The sequence below is a fragment of the Astatotilapia calliptera genome, unplaced genomic scaffold (assembly GCF_900246225.1).
Source record: "Astatotilapia calliptera unplaced genomic scaffold, fAstCal1.2 U_scaffold_36, whole genome shotgun sequence".
NCBI classification, from domain to species: domain Eukaryota; kingdom Metazoa; phylum Chordata; class Actinopteri; order Cichliformes; family Cichlidae; genus Astatotilapia; species Astatotilapia calliptera.
The window spans coordinates 51,953-68,906 of record NW_020535774.1 but is presented as its reverse complement, the minus strand read 5'-3'; the positions used below and the strand labels follow the sequence as shown (position 1 = coordinate 68,906).

The 16,954-nt window shown below is 42.0% G+C and overlaps 1 protein-coding gene across 1 annotated transcript; it reads left to right on the top strand.

Moving 5' to 3' along the window:
* The first annotated feature begins 2,272 nt into the window (after positions 1-2,272).
* LOC113018049 (GTPase IMAP family member 8-like) lies at positions 2,273-16,454 on the top strand. The gene is made up of 4 exons (XM_026161122.1): positions 2,273-2,318; positions 9,493-9,549; positions 12,157-12,699; positions 13,531-16,454. Exons 2-4 carry the CDS (start codon positions 9,513-9,515, stop codon positions 16,257-16,259), a joined length of 3,309 nt encoding a protein of 1,102 aa, XP_026016907.1. The 5' UTR covers positions 2,273-2,318; positions 9,493-9,512; the 3' UTR covers positions 16,260-16,454.
* Positions 16,455-16,954: the final 500 nt, after the last annotated feature.

The window sequence follows — 16,954 nt, the reverse complement described above, 5'->3', positions numbered from 1 at the left end:
CTGTTCCTCGGTGCTCTGTTCTCTGGACCTTGACACTCTTTCAACCTCTTCAATAAATTCTTCAACAGACCTCCCGTCCTTTCCCAATTCCCCTGTAAAGACTTGGACCTGGCGTTCACGTGGAACACAAATGTATGAACGGTTAAGGGCAGGACCAGCACTGTCCCTTTGACCCCTTGTTTCATCAGTTAATCTGATAAGGTCATCCCTCAACCTCGTCAGCTCCTGAAGCTAGTTTTGTATCTCATCATCTGGAGCCCTACTTGGTCGTGCCGGCTCCAATGGGCCCTGACTGGATAAATCCCCACCACTGGCATTATCCCCAGCATCTGGAGCACTTGACATGGCGCTTCTAATTCAGTCCACAGTCCAAGCTTAAGTATAGTTTAGCTATAATAAGGATACTATGGGAAAAGTCCAGTTCAAGGAACAAGACAAATCTTGTTCGCTGCTATCAGATTGCCAGGTCCAGATGGGTTCTGTTCCAAGCGCCGCACCAGCAACTCTGCAGAATCACCACCTCCGCACATCCTCAAGCAGTGATGGTTAGTCCCTGTAGTCTTCACCACTGCCATATTTTTTGTATTTTTAATAAAAAGGAAATAACATGCCACTGTGCTGCCAGTTATAAGTTAGTGAACTAAAACTCTCCTTCTGCTGCACACTCCACTCCTGGTACCAAAATTATGTAGCCTGGGAAATGGTTAGCCACACAGGACACAATTACTGGGGTTCTTAATGTGCAGTTTTATTGTCAATGACGACTGAATAAACCAAAAAAAAATGTCCTTTGACCTTTACTTTTGTCAAACAGCGGCCATATGGACTTGTACTGAGCATCGACAGCACGAGAGGTAACGTGGCAAAGTAACAGAATAACCGATTAAACAAAGATGCGCCAATGCAATACGAGGAATAAAATAAGTGAAATGAAATACAAAACACAAAAATACGGCAGTGGCCTCTGTCTGTGCAGAACAAAATACAAAGAACTAAATCACACAAGGCTCCTTTAAAAAAATGTGGAAGTGTTACATACATTTTTATAAACACTTACATTCCACAGAAATCTCAGCTCACTTGCAATACTGGAGCACACAGACGATCTCGCAGCTTATCCCTTGCATGGGGAAAATGGCCGCTCCACGCTGCACATACAGGTCCTTTGCATCATACATTTAAGAAATACATCATCTTGTTAAAACACTGATGTTTTGCCACTGCACTACAATTATAACAATATGTTTCAATGAGTTATGTGCATATTTAACAATTCCTTACCAACAATTTAACTCCTTCACAACATTCCCGTTCCACATCCACAACAAAAAGAAAAGTAAACAGGAAGTCCCAAGATGCATTTCTTGTTAAGTTTATTTTGGAAAACTGCAGTTAACCCTTAAGCACTGCCCCCCCCCCCCCCCCCCCCCCAGTGACCAATATATGCAACTACACAAACCTATAAAATTAACAGCTTCAAGTGCAAACAACATGCAGATAACCAAAGAAATAGCACAAGCAATATAATTAAATTACCCAATAACATTCTTGTCTTACCATACATGGGAACAAAGAAACAACATTTTAAGACCCCTTTTTTAACCTTAAATGGATATTTGGTTAACTGAAATGGAAAATATTATTATTCATTTACCACTCGGCTACAATAACTTCAGAGCAGTTTTTCAAAACAGGAGCACACGGCTGCACATGTTTTCATGGAGTCATGACCAAGATCTACGTAACTGATCGTGTTGCAGCTAACACTGTAATGAGTTTTCTGCTGACTTTTTTTTTTTTTTTTTGGTTACAGTTCACATTTAGTCAGTCTACCCAGCTCCGCAGGCTGCTGAATGCAAATGGAAAGGCGTGTTTTGGGGGTGGACTAACTCCTTTTTTTTTTTTTTAGATCCACCTGCTACATCTAGTTTGCAGAAAGAAGAAGAAGAGCAATATAACTTGATCAAAACAATAACGTGGTAAATTAACATACATGTCATGTGCCACAGGCCTGAGTAACACCGCCGTAGGTCACAAGCTTAAATAGATCCATGGTTTCTGTCCATGAAGGTGCAGTGATGCTTTTGTTCGATTATTGCTATATGATATTGTGTGTGTGTGTGTGCATGTGTGTGTGTGTGTTTGTGAGTGAGTGTGAGAGAGAGAGACCTACACATACAATTTATAAAGTGAAACATTTCCAATGAAGTATTTGTTTTCTGGGTGTGTAAGAGTGAACTGTTTACACACTAGTTCCACCTGTTTTTCCAGATTCAACCTTTCGTTTTCACTCTTGATCGCAGCAGGAGTCTTACCAGGTGAGTGAACAAAACGTGGCAATAGTTAAACGAAGTAATTAATATATAAACGGATTTTAATCTCTCATCGATAGATAAGAGATTAAAATATAGCTGTGTGGTATATTACAACCTTATTAACTGAAGGGAAAATAAAGCAAAATAAATATCACCGATAATTGTCTCCTTCCAGTTAAGTTTTATGTTAGTTACTAGCTGAACTTCAAAAATCAAAGTGAAGTTTAAATAGTCGATTATTACTCTAATACAATAAGCGCGTTTGATGAATCAAGTCAAAATGTATTTTTTTCTGTATTCGTATTTATTCTTCAGTCCACAAGAAAACAGCTGATTTTATGTATGTTTTGCCTTTACGGAGAGGCCCCGATGATGTAGTAAGTGTTCAATCGTCTTGATGCATGCTCAATCATCCAGGTAAGTAAATCCCAAAAGGCTGATTCTAGTAAGCTATAGTACTTTTTCCTTCGGGAAGGTACCATCTGTGCAGTCTGCAATTCTGTTGAAGAAAGATGTTGAATCTATTTAATTATTGTAGAAAAATAATTGATTTCTGTGCATTTGTTTTACACTTGCATTAAATTAAAGTTGATTACATCGATCAAGGGCGGGGGGTGGTTCCCTAATATTTTTGCTGTTAGTTAGGTAGGTAAGTACTCTTTCAAATAACAGAATAGGGAGGATCGTGTAGGTTTAAATTTATTAGATTGACCTGTGTTGCTGAACTATAAAATGTTTTGGGTGGAGTCTATTTGTTGCATACAGGTATAACAGAATAGCTTCAGTGTCTTGTTTTTTAAAACTTGATTATGAACTTGTGCAAAATGCATCAAGATATTTATTTAAAAAACAGTTTTATTGATTACAAAACACTATATCGGATTCATATCGGTATCGGCAGTTCTCTAGCATATCAAGACTATCTCTCCGCACCGTTACATATTCCATATGTACGGGGTAAGACCCCAGCGTGTGGATATTTCTTTAAGACACTCCAGCTACGCCCCACAGCTTACGTATAAAACAGCTGTGCGGATCGCCCCACAGCTTACGTATAAAACAGCTGTGCAGATGTGACACCGGTGATTGTTTGATCTCCACTTGGTGTGTGTGTTTGCGTGCTTACCTTGAGAGTGCTGTGTGTTGTTGCGTCTGTTGGAGCGTGCTTCGGCATCCTCCGTGGGCGCTGGCTCTCCCCCTTCCCTTGCCCTGGTATTCCCCGGGTAGCCCCGGTATTCCCCTGGTAGCCCCGGTATTCCCCTGGTAGCCCCATTATTCCCCTGGTGTCCCTGGTAGCCCCGGTGTCCCTTGGTGTGCCCTCCTGTCCCCCTGTTGGCTGGTCCTTAGCCTGGTCCGCTTCGAGGGGAGACTCAGCTTTAGCACTCTGAGCGAGTGCTGTTGCCTGGGCGCCGGGTAGCTTAGCTCATGTGGGCTACGTGGCGGGCACAGGGCGTCAGCGTTGCTGAGTGTATGCTGTCGGCTAAGCTACTGTGAGCCATAACACAGGGGGGAAGCTGCTTCAGCGTACTAGCGTGCGGCGTCAGCTAGGCTACTGTGAAAGCGTACACTGAGGGGAAAAGGGCTTCAGCGTTGCTTGCATACACTGTCAGCTACGCTGTGTCGCATAACACAAAGGGGAAAAGGGCTTCTGCATTGCTAGCGTATGCTGTCAGCTAGAGCTGCTGTGTCACATAACACAAAGGGTAAACGGCTTCAGCATTGCTATCGGAAAAAGAAAAAAGCTAGCTGCTGTAGTGCGTTATACAGGGGACACGCAGCTTCGGCGTTACTGTTACCCCATTGCCTGCTTGCTTAGCTCTGCTGTGGCCGTGGTCATACACGCTGACAGCAGAGGCTGTGTCCCACTGACAGTGAAGAAAAAAAGCTTACCTACCCTGCGGGAATACACAGTGGGTTGGGGACTTAGGCTAGCTGCTCGCCACTTCCCAGTTGGTTTTTGGCCCCGCCCCTTGCTAGCCACACAGTATTGCAGGCCACACGTCCCAAACTTGCCTCGAGTGTGGCATTCCTATGCCTTTGGACAATGGGCACGAGCACTGTGTGCTGTGTCTGGGTCCCGAGCATGCTTTGCTGGCTAGAGAAGCCCCTGCCTCATGCATGAACTGTTTTATTCTGCCTGCACGGACTAGAGAAGCTCGTGCTAAGTTTTTTTTTTGTCAAGCGACCCGCCCCTCCCTCATCCCAGGCCTCTCAGGCAAAAGTGAGGAAAATGGCTGCTGCTGACGTGGAGTCTAGTCCCGCAGCTCCATGGGCTGGGTCCCCTTGCCCGTTTACTGACCTGCCGGGCCCCTCCCGTGCCTTTGCCTCCTGTGGCCCCGCCTCTGAGCCTGGGCCGTTGGAGGTGGACTATGGGGAGGCGGATGTTAACGGGGCCTCCATCCTCTCCTCCGATGCCTCCCACCTGTCTCCCAAGCTGCCCCCTGCTGGTTCCCCTGGCACGGAGTCTGGCCAGTTGAGTTTCTTTCAGCTTTTGGAAAGGGCATGCCGGGCGCTTGAGCTGTCCCTCCCTGAGGTACTGGTCTCAGCGCCTTCTTGGTTTGACGACGCTTCACGGCCTCAGCGCTCCTGATTTTCAGGACCTGGTGTGCAAACAGTTTGAGGCCCCCACGGCCCTGCACCATTGGTCCCCTGCCTGTAAGCGCTTTTTGGCCATGCATGGCCAGGAGCGCATTGCCTGTGGGCCCCTTCCCCCGGTGGATCCATCCCTGGCCCCCCTGGTTGCCCCTTCAGGCTCCCTCCTGGGGCGGGCTGCATGCCCTAATAGGGATGTGAAAACCATGGACGGCCTCTTGGCTAGGCTGCACAGGTCTATGGCGACCCAGGCCTGCCTGTCCAATTCGTCGGCCATATTGTCGCTTCATCTGCAGCACTTGGCCCGTCAGTTGCAGACTAGCTCGGGCGATCTGGAGGGCGTGGGAGAGTTACTGTCCACATCCTCTCTCCTAGCTTCACTCATGAAACATCAGGCTATTGCCACGGGCTCTTCCTTGGCTTTGTTTTGGGTGGCACGCCGCCACCTCTGGCTGTCTCAGTCCCAGCTCCATTCGGACGACCAGGATTGCCTCATTGCCTCAGCTCCTCCAGCAGGCTACAGAGACTCGCCGTACTACTCAGGAGAAGTCACGGGGCTTACACAATCGTCCGGCCAAGGGGGGGGGCGGGCCCGAGCTTCTGTGCCTCCGCCTGCCTCTGCTACTCCAGCTCGGGGTCCTGAAGATCTCCGGACCCAGCTGGAGGCCTTTCGTAGACGCAGCAGCCGCGCTCAGGCTCGGGGAGGGGGCCGGGGTGCCAAAGGCCAGTTGTCCTCCAGCCGTCCTGCTCCTTCCTGACATCTCCCCGGACCAGGCCACCCTGCCTGCCCCCCTTGTCTACAAGACAGCGCAGGGTTGCCTGGTCGGCCCTGGGGGTGGACCCTTGGGTGGTATCTACCATGACCCAGGGTTATCGCCTTCAGTTTTGCCGCAGGCCTCCCCTGACTTCCACTCCAACTTTCACCTCCGTAGCCGACCCGGGCCAGGGCCGGGTGCCGCGGGAGGAACTGGCGACCCTTCTGTCAAAGGACACCATACAGGAGGTGGACAGGGGGACCGCAAGATGGAGTTTTTCTTCCGTTACTTTCTGGTCCCAAAGCGGGACGGAGGTCTCCTTCCCATTCTGGACCTCAGGGGCCTCAATCGCTGACCCCTGAAGTGCAAGATGCTCACGGTCCCCAGGGTGCGTCAGGCCATCGCCGCTGGGGACTGGGTTTGCCACCATCGACCCGAAGGACGCCTATTTCCAGATCCCTATCTGGCAGGGTCACTGGCGGTTCCTCAGGTTTGGGTTCGAGGGGCGGATCTTTGAGTTCAGCGTCCTCCACTTTGGCATCTCCCTGGCGCCCCGAACCTTTACCAGGTGCATGGATGCAGCCCTTGCTCATATGAGGCTGCGGGGCGTCAGATTTCTCAATTATTTGGACGACTGGCTGGTCTGCACTTCCTCAGAAGAACAGTGCCGCAGCCATGTTGTCCTGTTGGTCTTGCATGTTCAGGCTCTGGGACTCCACCTGAATCTCAAGAAGTCCAGGTTGGAGCCGTCCCAGACCACCACCTTCCAAGGCATGTCCCTGGACTCCGTCAGGGCCTTGGTCTCCCTGACGGCAGATCGCCGGCGGGTCCTCGAGGTGTGCCTGGCCTCCTTCAGCCCCTACTCTCGGGTGCGCTGGGGACTGTCTCTCCGCCTCATGGGCTTGATGGCTGCTACAACAAAGTCGGGGCTGTATCAAGACATGAGGACTAAACCCCAATTCAACCAGACCCAGAACTGATCCGGAATCAGAATCAGAATCAGAATACTTTATTGATCCCTGGGGGAAATTATTAGAATTAAAACAGGACTACAACAGTTCAAAATCAGGGCTACTGAGGATTTAACCAAGACAGAACCAGAATCAGAACTAGATGATAGCAGCACTAAAAATCATCATAGACCTGCACTACACTTGTTTTTTTAATTCTACCAAAGTCCACTATTTAGATTGAGAAAAGTTTATATAATTATTTAGCCTTGTTGTGCAAACAAGCCTGCATAACTTAATAAATATAGAATTTGAAAAATAACAAACCTAAAAAGAAACACTAGGTACGAGATACATGAGTACCTATGATACGGTGATACTTTTGGTAAACGACCATTTGACTAACATATGTGTCTCACCTGCTCTTGTTCATCTCTGTTCTGTCCTCATTCTCCTCTCTCTCCCTCTCTGTTCCTCTCTCTCCCTCTTTGTGCTGACAATCATCAAATATACAGTGGAGACCAGATATTTACATACTCTTCAGATCAAAACACAAACACTTTTTTAATTGTAACATCAAATCAGACTAAATGTTTATTTTTTTAGATTGATAAATATAAAAAACATATTTGTTAACTTTAAGAGTAAAGAGAGAAACTATCTGTATTTCTTAATTGCAAATGGCACCAAATTGTATTCAGACTTGAGCCACACTTATGGAGCTCCATGGTTCTTTTCCTGGTGTTTTGATTGACATCTCCTGATGTTCCCATGTCACAGAAACAGGCTCTGTGTTTTGCCTTATATGCATCCACAGGTGTGCCACCAATTTACTCACATGGACTCCACTAACCAATCAGAAGCTTCTTCGGCTCAGGATGGAATCCTCTGGAGTTTTCTTATTAATTTACAATAAACTTAGTGTATATGTACTCCTAAATGTGATGAAAGTGATAAAAAAACAGAAAGCTCTGTCTCTCTTTATTCTGACATTTAACTAATTCAAAATATATTTCAATATTTATCTAAAACAAAAGTTTACTCTAAATTGATGTTGTACAGTAAAAATGTTTAATGTTTTCTCCCTAAAGAGTATGTAAATATCTGGTTACAAATATGAATATCCTGCTGTGTACTGAAATCCTTCTTGTTTTGCATAGAAATATACTGAACAACATACAAAGCATAATATACAAAATAACATTTACCTGAGTTTTTTCTTTGAAAGAAGCCTCTAATGACCATTCTTATATTTCAGTACATAACTGAAACCAATTTAGTCGAAACCGATTTATTTAGCCGTGGAGGGTAAGAACTGAAAATATGAAATAAACACATGTAAGCTAAGACTCTCTAAAGAAACAGCATTAATAAAAATAGCATTTGTTCGGCTTTTCATTTCGCCATTTGTTGATTCACTTGAAGAGCGAGTAACGTAATATGGGTCAAGTGATCAGTTTGATATCAATCTTTCGTGATGCACCGTCATATTTACATTATTTGTACAGTACGAATGATTTGCTTTGGTACCTGGTCAAACTTAAGCTCTCCTTAGTATGGCTGGCTCCGTTTCTCCAACAGCGCACTCACTGCTGGCAGCAGCTGCCCCGCCCCCTCGCTCAGTCGCTTAGTGCCTGAGCTCGAATCATACCAATATTAGGGGGGATTCACGCACAGTCGTAAATTCCCACAGTGTGCACTATGTGCTTTGAATATTGTGTGTACTTTTTGTTTTATACAGTTGTCAGCCAGGCATCTACCTATGAAAAAATTACACTCTAAAAGACCCCGGGCTTCTGACAAAACAACCCGGGTTTAAGCCCAGTAAGCCACCCCCACGCTCCCCCCTGGCTCCACCCAGGCAGAGAGGAGGAGGAGAGACAAAGAAAACAACAACAAAAAATAACAACAACAACAAAACCTGTAGCCAGCGTGAGCCAACCAGAGAGACACGGGGACCGTGACAGTTTTCACTGCTTATGTGTGTCGTTTACCCTCATCTATGGCTAACTGAAATTTTTGGCTTCGAGACTGGATTTGCCTCTCCATTTCTATACAATTTTAGACCTTTTTGAATCGATTCCATATTTTATAAGTAAACATTTTGAAACAACTTTAGATTAACAGAGGTAATAATCTAGTTTATTAAAGTCTAGCACTCTATAGTTGTTAGCAATCTTCCATTGATCTGTGTTTTGGAAACCCACTTCTTAACCCAGAATTAATTATTCTGGAATAGGTATTACTGCTGTTTTTTCCCCCCCAAAAGACATTTTACTATCCCTCTCAGAGCATTCTTTGGGGAGGGGGATGTGCTTCAGGGCTATCAAATCTGTTGATTCACTCCATAATACAGCCCATGCCCTGAAAACGACAACGTACTTACAATGCAAGATGGGCAAATATTGTTTGCTTTCTAGAAAATTGCCATGAATTCACACATAACTTAAAGCTGTTTATGTTGTACAGTATATATTTACAGTACAATTTTATTTCTTTTTGTGCAGAATACCTGAAGATATACAATATGTAACAGTGGTGAATCATATCTATCTAATAGACTCCAATTTGTTAAATGGAGAGTCCTCTTCACACACTGGGGTTAATTATGGAGTTCAACAGGGTTCAGTGCTAGGACCAATTCCGTTTTAAATTATACATGCTTCACTTAGGCAGTATCATCAGAAGACATAGCATACATTTTCACTGCTACGCAGATGACACCCAACTTGTATTAGCAATATCACAATTTGAATTAGGAAACAGGCTCTACATTACTTCAACTTTAAGTTAGTCTTTTTCCACCTGTTTACCCAAATAATAAAAGTGTGATAAAAAATTAAACAGCTTAAATCATGTTTTTCTTTTTTTCTCCTGCAGTTCCAGAAGACTACTTAATCATGAAACGTAGGAACAGCATTTCCCCACCACTCAACAGTGAGTTTTGAAAAACACTCCAAGTTATTTCTTGAAGAAAAAAAATACAACTAAGTAGAGCTATATTAATTCAAAAGGAATAAAATAGTTATTGGTTAAAAATACCTGCTCAGAATAGAAGGTACCACAGCAAAGTTGAACACATTAAATTGAATATCCAGCTCTGGGAGTTTGTTGACAGTGACATTTATATTGATACATATTCCATACCTCTGTAGGACATTACAAAAGATTAGAAATTAAACTCTGAAGATGCAATTAAAGTACATACTTTAACCTTTATTTTAAGGATGTCAAAAAAAATAGTTCAACAAGTTCAAGTTGTTATTCGTCATATACAGGTAACAATGGCATATTACTATTAGCAATGAAATTATTAGGCTCAGATCATCGTCAATATTTTCACACAGAAAAGTAAAAATGCACAGACGTAACATAAATAAGACATAAATAAGATACATTATATAAATAAAGACGACATATATTAATAAAAAATATATGTCACATACGTAATGTGACCAGCTCAGATCCTCACTGATGTTAATCAACAGGAACCTGAAACATCTGACTCTCTCCACCTCTGTGTCCCGACACCATGATGTCAGGGCTCTCACCTCTGCGCTGTAAGCAGACTTGTCTCCATCTGAATTGCAGCTGATGATGGTGGTGTTGTCTGCAGATTTAATGATGGTGTTGGATCTGTGTGTGGCCCCACAGTCGTGGGTGAACAGAGTTTACAGCAGGGGCTGACTCACACATCCCTGGGGTACTGATCGTCAGTGTAGATGATGTGACACTGCTGATCCGTACCACCTTTGATGATGATGATTTTGGATGATAGTGTTCCTCTTAAGGCATGAGGGGACTACAGACAAAAACAGTGAGAGGCTAAAGTTGTCTGCCAAGACAGCTGCCAGTTTGTGAGTGCATGCTTTGAGCACATGACATGGGAAGCTATCTGGTCCGGGCCTGATGTTTCAGCTGCTGTAACAGACTTCATGTTTTTTATTGCTCATTTGGTTGTTTAGGAAGAGGGGGAAGTTTTAGGAGTGACAGCGAGCGAGAGAGAGAGAGAGAGAGAGAGAGAGAGAGAGAGAGTTTTGAGATGTGAGAGATTTGTGACGTTTAGCATGTTTGGGGTGTGTAGTTAAAGTGTTGTCTTGTGTAGTTAGTGTGTAGTGTTGTGGATAGTTTTGTGTTGTGTGTCAGAACAATGAGGCGACTGCTGTCTCCAGGTAAAAAAAACAGGAGGAGTGATACACCTGCTGCTGTCAGACCATCTGTGATGTTTATAGTGGACAGAAATTATTTTTTACACTGGCACAAATACCTTATGTGGCAGAACACCTGATTGTTATGCAAATAGTTTGAAATGGTTATAAAAAAGGGTAAAAGGTAAATGGCTGTAAATAACTTGTGTATAGGATTTTAAAATTGACAATTTATATTTGCATTTAAAGTTATGAAATATGATTCATTTAAACATGCGTATAGGAATTTCTTTTACTTATGTATTATTCACATTATTTTATTGTATAATGCTTTGGTGCCACTGGATTTTAACATGTCTCACACTCATACAGTTAGACAGATGGTGGGAGTCTGGTAAGGAAGTTGGGGGAAGCAGACAACTCCACAGGAAAAATCTTTTGTCTCTTCGATGACTCTGGGAGGTAGCAAGGGAGTGTGAACCTTAAGGTGTGATACAGCTGTGTACTGCCTTTTGTTCCTGAAGAAGGTATTTAACTGAGGCTCAGAGAGAGACTCTGCTGACCGCCTGCCCCCCGATCATGCAGGCTCTCCACCAAGCTTGGTTTTCTGTTCTTTGTTTTGATTAAAGAATGTTAGCTACCGCTCACCGCTTGTCTGCAGGCTTTATTTAATGGAAAACTTCTACAACATATGTTTGTGGTTGTTACAGTAAAAACTATAATTTTTTGTACTTCAATGTTAAGCTTTTTGTCTGATTTTAGATCAATTGTGTTAATACAGTATGTCAAAATGAAAACATAACCGTAAATACAGACACATGAGGTTGTGCTGTAAAGAAACAAGGCAAAGTAAATAGTTTTTAAGGTAAAATGTAGAGGTAAAATCAAAAGTAGTTAAAAATGGCCAGTTATACCCTGGACACCAGAGGGTTAAACATTTCTTTTTTAAGTAACGCAATAGTTAATTTTCCTAGTAATTAAATACTTTTAGAATCTTGTAACTCAGTTACTAACTCAGTTACTTTTTTGAAGAAGTAACTAATAACTATAATCAATTACTTTTTCAAAGGAACTTGCCCAACACTGTTTATTAAATGTGGAACCTGCATTTTATCTGCATCTTAATTTTTTCATTTCTAAATCTGGAAATTGTCATGATGTACTACACAATCTATGATTAAAAATGTTCAGACCCAACTGTATGTCTTCAACATTATTAAAGCTAAAACAGTACGTGTGAAAACAAAGATGAAACATGTAAGTAATGGAGTTACATTTTAAATAAAACATTTTGTATTATATGAATCTATAGTAATTCAAATGTATTATTTAGAACACATGTTGCATTAAAAGATTACATTTGTGCTAACCTTTAACATTTTTGTTACCATTTCAGTGTCTGAGATGAGGATTGTTCTGCTGGGGAACAGCTGGTCTGAGAGGAGTTCAGTGGGAAACTTCTTACTGGGAGAGAACAAATTTAACACAGTGGAAGAAGTTGACTGTCATGTGAGCATTCAAAGCAAAGAAATTGTTCTTATCAACACACCAGATCTGCTTCATTCCAGCATCTCTGAAGACAAACTAAGAGGACATGTGGAAAAGTGTGTGAGGCTCTCTGATCCTGGCCCTCATGTGTTCCTACTGGTCATACAGCTTGAGGACTTCACAGAGGAACACAAACTGAGGCTCTGTGAAATCCTGAACATCTTCAGTGATTATTCTTTTGACCATTCACTGGTTCTGAAGTCAACGCCCAGAACAAAGTCTCGCATGTACAGTAAACCTTTAGAGGACTTGATCAGAAAGTGCAGATTTCGATCTCTGAGACGGAAATTCCTTGAAGTTCGTGAGTTGCAGTCAAAAATTAAGGAAATTATAGCGCATAATGATGGAAATCATCTGATTTGTCATCCAAGCACAGCTGGAGCCCCTGTTCGTAAGTCTATAAAATATTTTGTAATAATGTTAAAAGTTTAAATCAAATTGGTCACAAGTTTTTAATTTTAATGAATTTGCAAGAATTTCAAGCTTTCACGTTGTCCTTATGGAGCATTGTGTGTTGAATTTTGATTAGAAAAATGATTTTAACCCATTGTGAAGTGATGCTGTATGAAATGTGGAACAAGTGATGTGCTGATATGCTCTCTAGTTAGTAAATAATATAAATTTTTCATTTATAAATGTCGAGTCAGTGCCAATAACTACGTAACCTTCACTGTAACACCCATATTTTTAACTGGAAATACACAGTACACTGGAGAGTACTGTTAGATAAAAAAGACACTGTCCACCAAAAGTGTTCAACATCTGCTTCATCAGTTCATCTCTTTCCTGAAGTAAAGTTATGATATTGTCTGGTTTAATTAATGGAACTAAAACTGAAAGAACATTTCACCATTATATGTGTACAGTTATAATTTAGTGGAAGTCCACTAAGTAAACCTTTAAAACCTTCTGTCCCAGAACATGTAAAACAAAATAAAAACCTCTTCTAAAACATAATCAGTCTTTGCATTGTACACTGTCCAGTCTGTTCTTGTTTTTCCACCTCATAGATTAGAAAAGCCACATGAAGCAGAGGCTGATTTAATGCTGTAATAGAAAGACATAAAAACATAAAAGAGAGTGAAGCATGAAATTATATACAAACTCTCAGACACACATGTTTCATATAGAGTTCTTGTAAAATATATTTGACTGAAGTATTTAGTGCAATCAGTCTACTTTTCTTAACCTTTGAAAGTAATTCTTGTTTTTTTCTTCATAGAAAATGGACTCAGGATTATGCTCTTTGGAATGAGCCACAAAAAGAAAACATCACTCTTTAATTTTATCAGAAATGTTAAAGAATCAGGCTTTCCAAGAATTCTTCGAACCAGTCAAGTTTCCCATCATGGAGAGTGGAGAGGAAAACCATTAATAGTGGTGAAAACTCCCGACATATTCACTCTGCCCGTGGAGAGGGTAAGAGAGGAGATTAGGAGCTGTGTGAGTCTCTGTCCTCCTGGACCAAATGTTCTGCTGCTGTTAGTGAAACCTTCTGATTTCACTGAGGAGAACAGAAAAACTCTGAAGTTCATCCTGAGTTTGTTTGGTGAAGATATCTTTAAACACTCCATGGTCATCATCACACATGAGGAAGAAACAAGTGTGTCTGTGAAATTACTCCTCAGCGATTGTGAAGGTCGGCACTACAACATGTTTGAAAATGATCATCGACAGTTGATGGAGAAGATTGAGAACATCGTGCATGAGAACAAAGGAAAATTCCTCACAGTCACCAAAGAGACCATCAGACCACAGCCTGAATTCCTCAAACCATCTTTAAACCTGGTTCTGTGTGGGAGGAGAGGAGCGGGGAAGACTTCAGCAGCCAAGGCCATTTTAGGTCAGACAGAGCTTCATTCAGTCTCGAACTCATCAGAGTGTGTTAAACATCAGGGAGAGGTGTGTGGACGTTGGGTTTCCCTGGTGGAGCTGCCTGCCTTGTATGGAAAACGTCAGGAGGCAGTGATGGAGGAATCACTCAAGTGTATCTCCCTCTGTGATCCTGAGGGTGTCCATGCCTTCATCCTGGTCCTACCTGTGGCTCCCCTCACTGATGAAGACAAAGGAGAGTTAGAGACCATCCAGAACACATTCAGCTCTCGAGTCAATGACTTCACCATGATTCTGTTCACTGTGGACTCAGATCCTACAGATCCAGTTGTTGTTAACTCTCTAAAGGAAAACAAAGACATGCATGAGCTCTTTGAAAGGTGGGGAGGAAATTCAGTTGTTCTTAATATCAAGGAAACAAAACCAATTGTTGAGCTCATTGATAGAGTGGAAAAGATGAGACCTGAAGGACCCAAGTGCTTCACAACTGAGATGTTATGCAAAGCTCAGATTGAGAGGGTAACAAGACTTGATGCTGAACTGGAGGAAGTTAAACACAAGAGGGAGGCTGGACCTGATAATGGAAGTGATACTAAACAGTCCATCCGGATGGTGCTGATTGGGAAAACTGGCAGCGGGAAAAGTGCAACTGCAAACACCATTTTAAACAAAATAAATTTTTTATCCAAAGCCAGTCAGATTTCTGTGACCAGAGAATGTCAGAAAGCAGCAGGAGAAATTGATGGATGTCCTGTTGTTGTGGTCGACACCCCCGGCTTGTTTGACACGACTCTGTCCCATTATGAAGTTCGACAGGAGCTTCTGAAATGTATCAGCTTGCTGTCTCCTGGACCTCATGTGTTCTTACTGGTGGTGCCGATCGGTCGATTTACAGATGAGGAAAAAGAAACCGTGAAAAAGATCAAAGAGATTTTTGGAAAGAAGTCAGGAAACTTCATCATTGTTACTTTCACCAGAGGAGATGAGCTTGAAGACACATCCATTGAAAGTTACATAAAAGAAGATTGTGCCGATTTCGTAAAAACTCTGATTAATGACTGTGGAGGCAGATACCACGTCTTCAACAACAAAGATCAAACAAACCGTAGACAAGTGACAGACCTGCTGATCAAAACTGAAGCCATGTTGAAAGACAATGATGGCAGACACTACACCACTGAGATGTTCCAAGAGGCCGAGGCAGCGATACAGAAGAAAGTAGAGACGCTGCTGAAAGAGAAAGATGAAGACATGAAGAGAGAGAGGGAGGAGCTTAAAAGGAAGCATGAAGAAGAAATGCAAAAAATAAAAAGTGAAATAGAAGAACAGATCTCTAAATTTGAATCTGAGAAAGAGCAGAGTAGGATTCAGCTGAAGCAGATGGAGGACTGCATTATCAAGGAGCGAGAGAAAAGAGAGATAGAAAAGAAAATCAGAGAAGATGAAGACAGAAAGAAGACAGAACAGGAAGAAACTCAACGACAACAATGGAAACAAAGACTGGAAACTTTGGAGAAGCAAATAGAATCTGAATCAAAGGAAGAGCTCATCAGAGAGCTGGAGCACACCAGAGAAGAAACAAGAAAAGAGAGAGAGGCCTGGGAGATGGAAAGAAATGACTGGTGGGAAAAAAGGTATCAAGAAGATATACAGAGACGAGAAGCAGAAGCTATGAAAATTAAAAATCTCAAAGAAAAATATGACTTGGAAAGAGAAGTATATGAAAGGAAAATAAAAGAACATTGCATTAGATTAGAGGAGGAGGAAAGGAAGAGAAGAGCATTAGAGAAAGACTATAAAACTAAAATGGAGGAAATGAAGCAGAAATATGAAGATGATGCCAGAAATCAAGCTGAACTGTTCAATGATTTCAGAGAGAAATACACCAGGGACTTTGAATCACTGATAGATAAATATAACGAGGAGATAAGGGATCTGAAGGAAACATATGGAATATTAATGCAAAAGCAACAGGAACACAAGAATGAGTTTACTCTTTTGCACAAAGTCGCAGACCACAAAGAAGAAATGCTTAAGAAAGAAAGGGAGGAAATGCAGAAAAAGCACGAAGACAAATTAAAACAATTAAAACAGAAAAGCTGGTGCACCATTGCCTGATGAATTTAAACAACCTAGGACAACACATGAGGAGTGATCCGGATATCCATACCATTGAATAAATTTCAAATAAAAACAAAACACAACAGCTCCAGTTGCTTAAAAAGGACTGTGACTGCAGAAACAGCACTTCCATGATTTCTTGATGAAAAACAGAAATGTAGTCAGTTCTTTTTATATATTAAATATCATGGTTGGCTTTATAAAAAAAATAATTTTAAAAAGATGATAAAAGAGGAAGAGACATGTAACGAGTAAGAGACCAACAGAGACTATCGTTGTTTTTTCATTTTGCAAATTAATACAGCTCATTGGCTCTGCAATGACAAATATAGGAGTTTGTCTTTTGGTTTGTTTTTAATCCTGTTCTGTCTGTCAGCTTTTTTGCAATTATAACTATGATCTGAATGTACTGTTGTGCCAAACATATTTTGATTTTCTAACATCAGCTTTATAGGTTCTCAGTAGCCTCGTCTTTTTCAGGTGTTTCTTTTATCTGTTTAGTTTTTTTGTTTTTTTTCAATTCGTGTTATTGTGTTATATGCATTTAGATATGTAACCACTCCCTCCATGACCATGTTCTACAGGGGCAAAGGCACATCAAGCCCCAAACCCTGGCCCAGGCATGCACACACACAGAGGCTCACTCACTCAAACATACATAATGACATACAGAGACGCACAAAGAAACACAT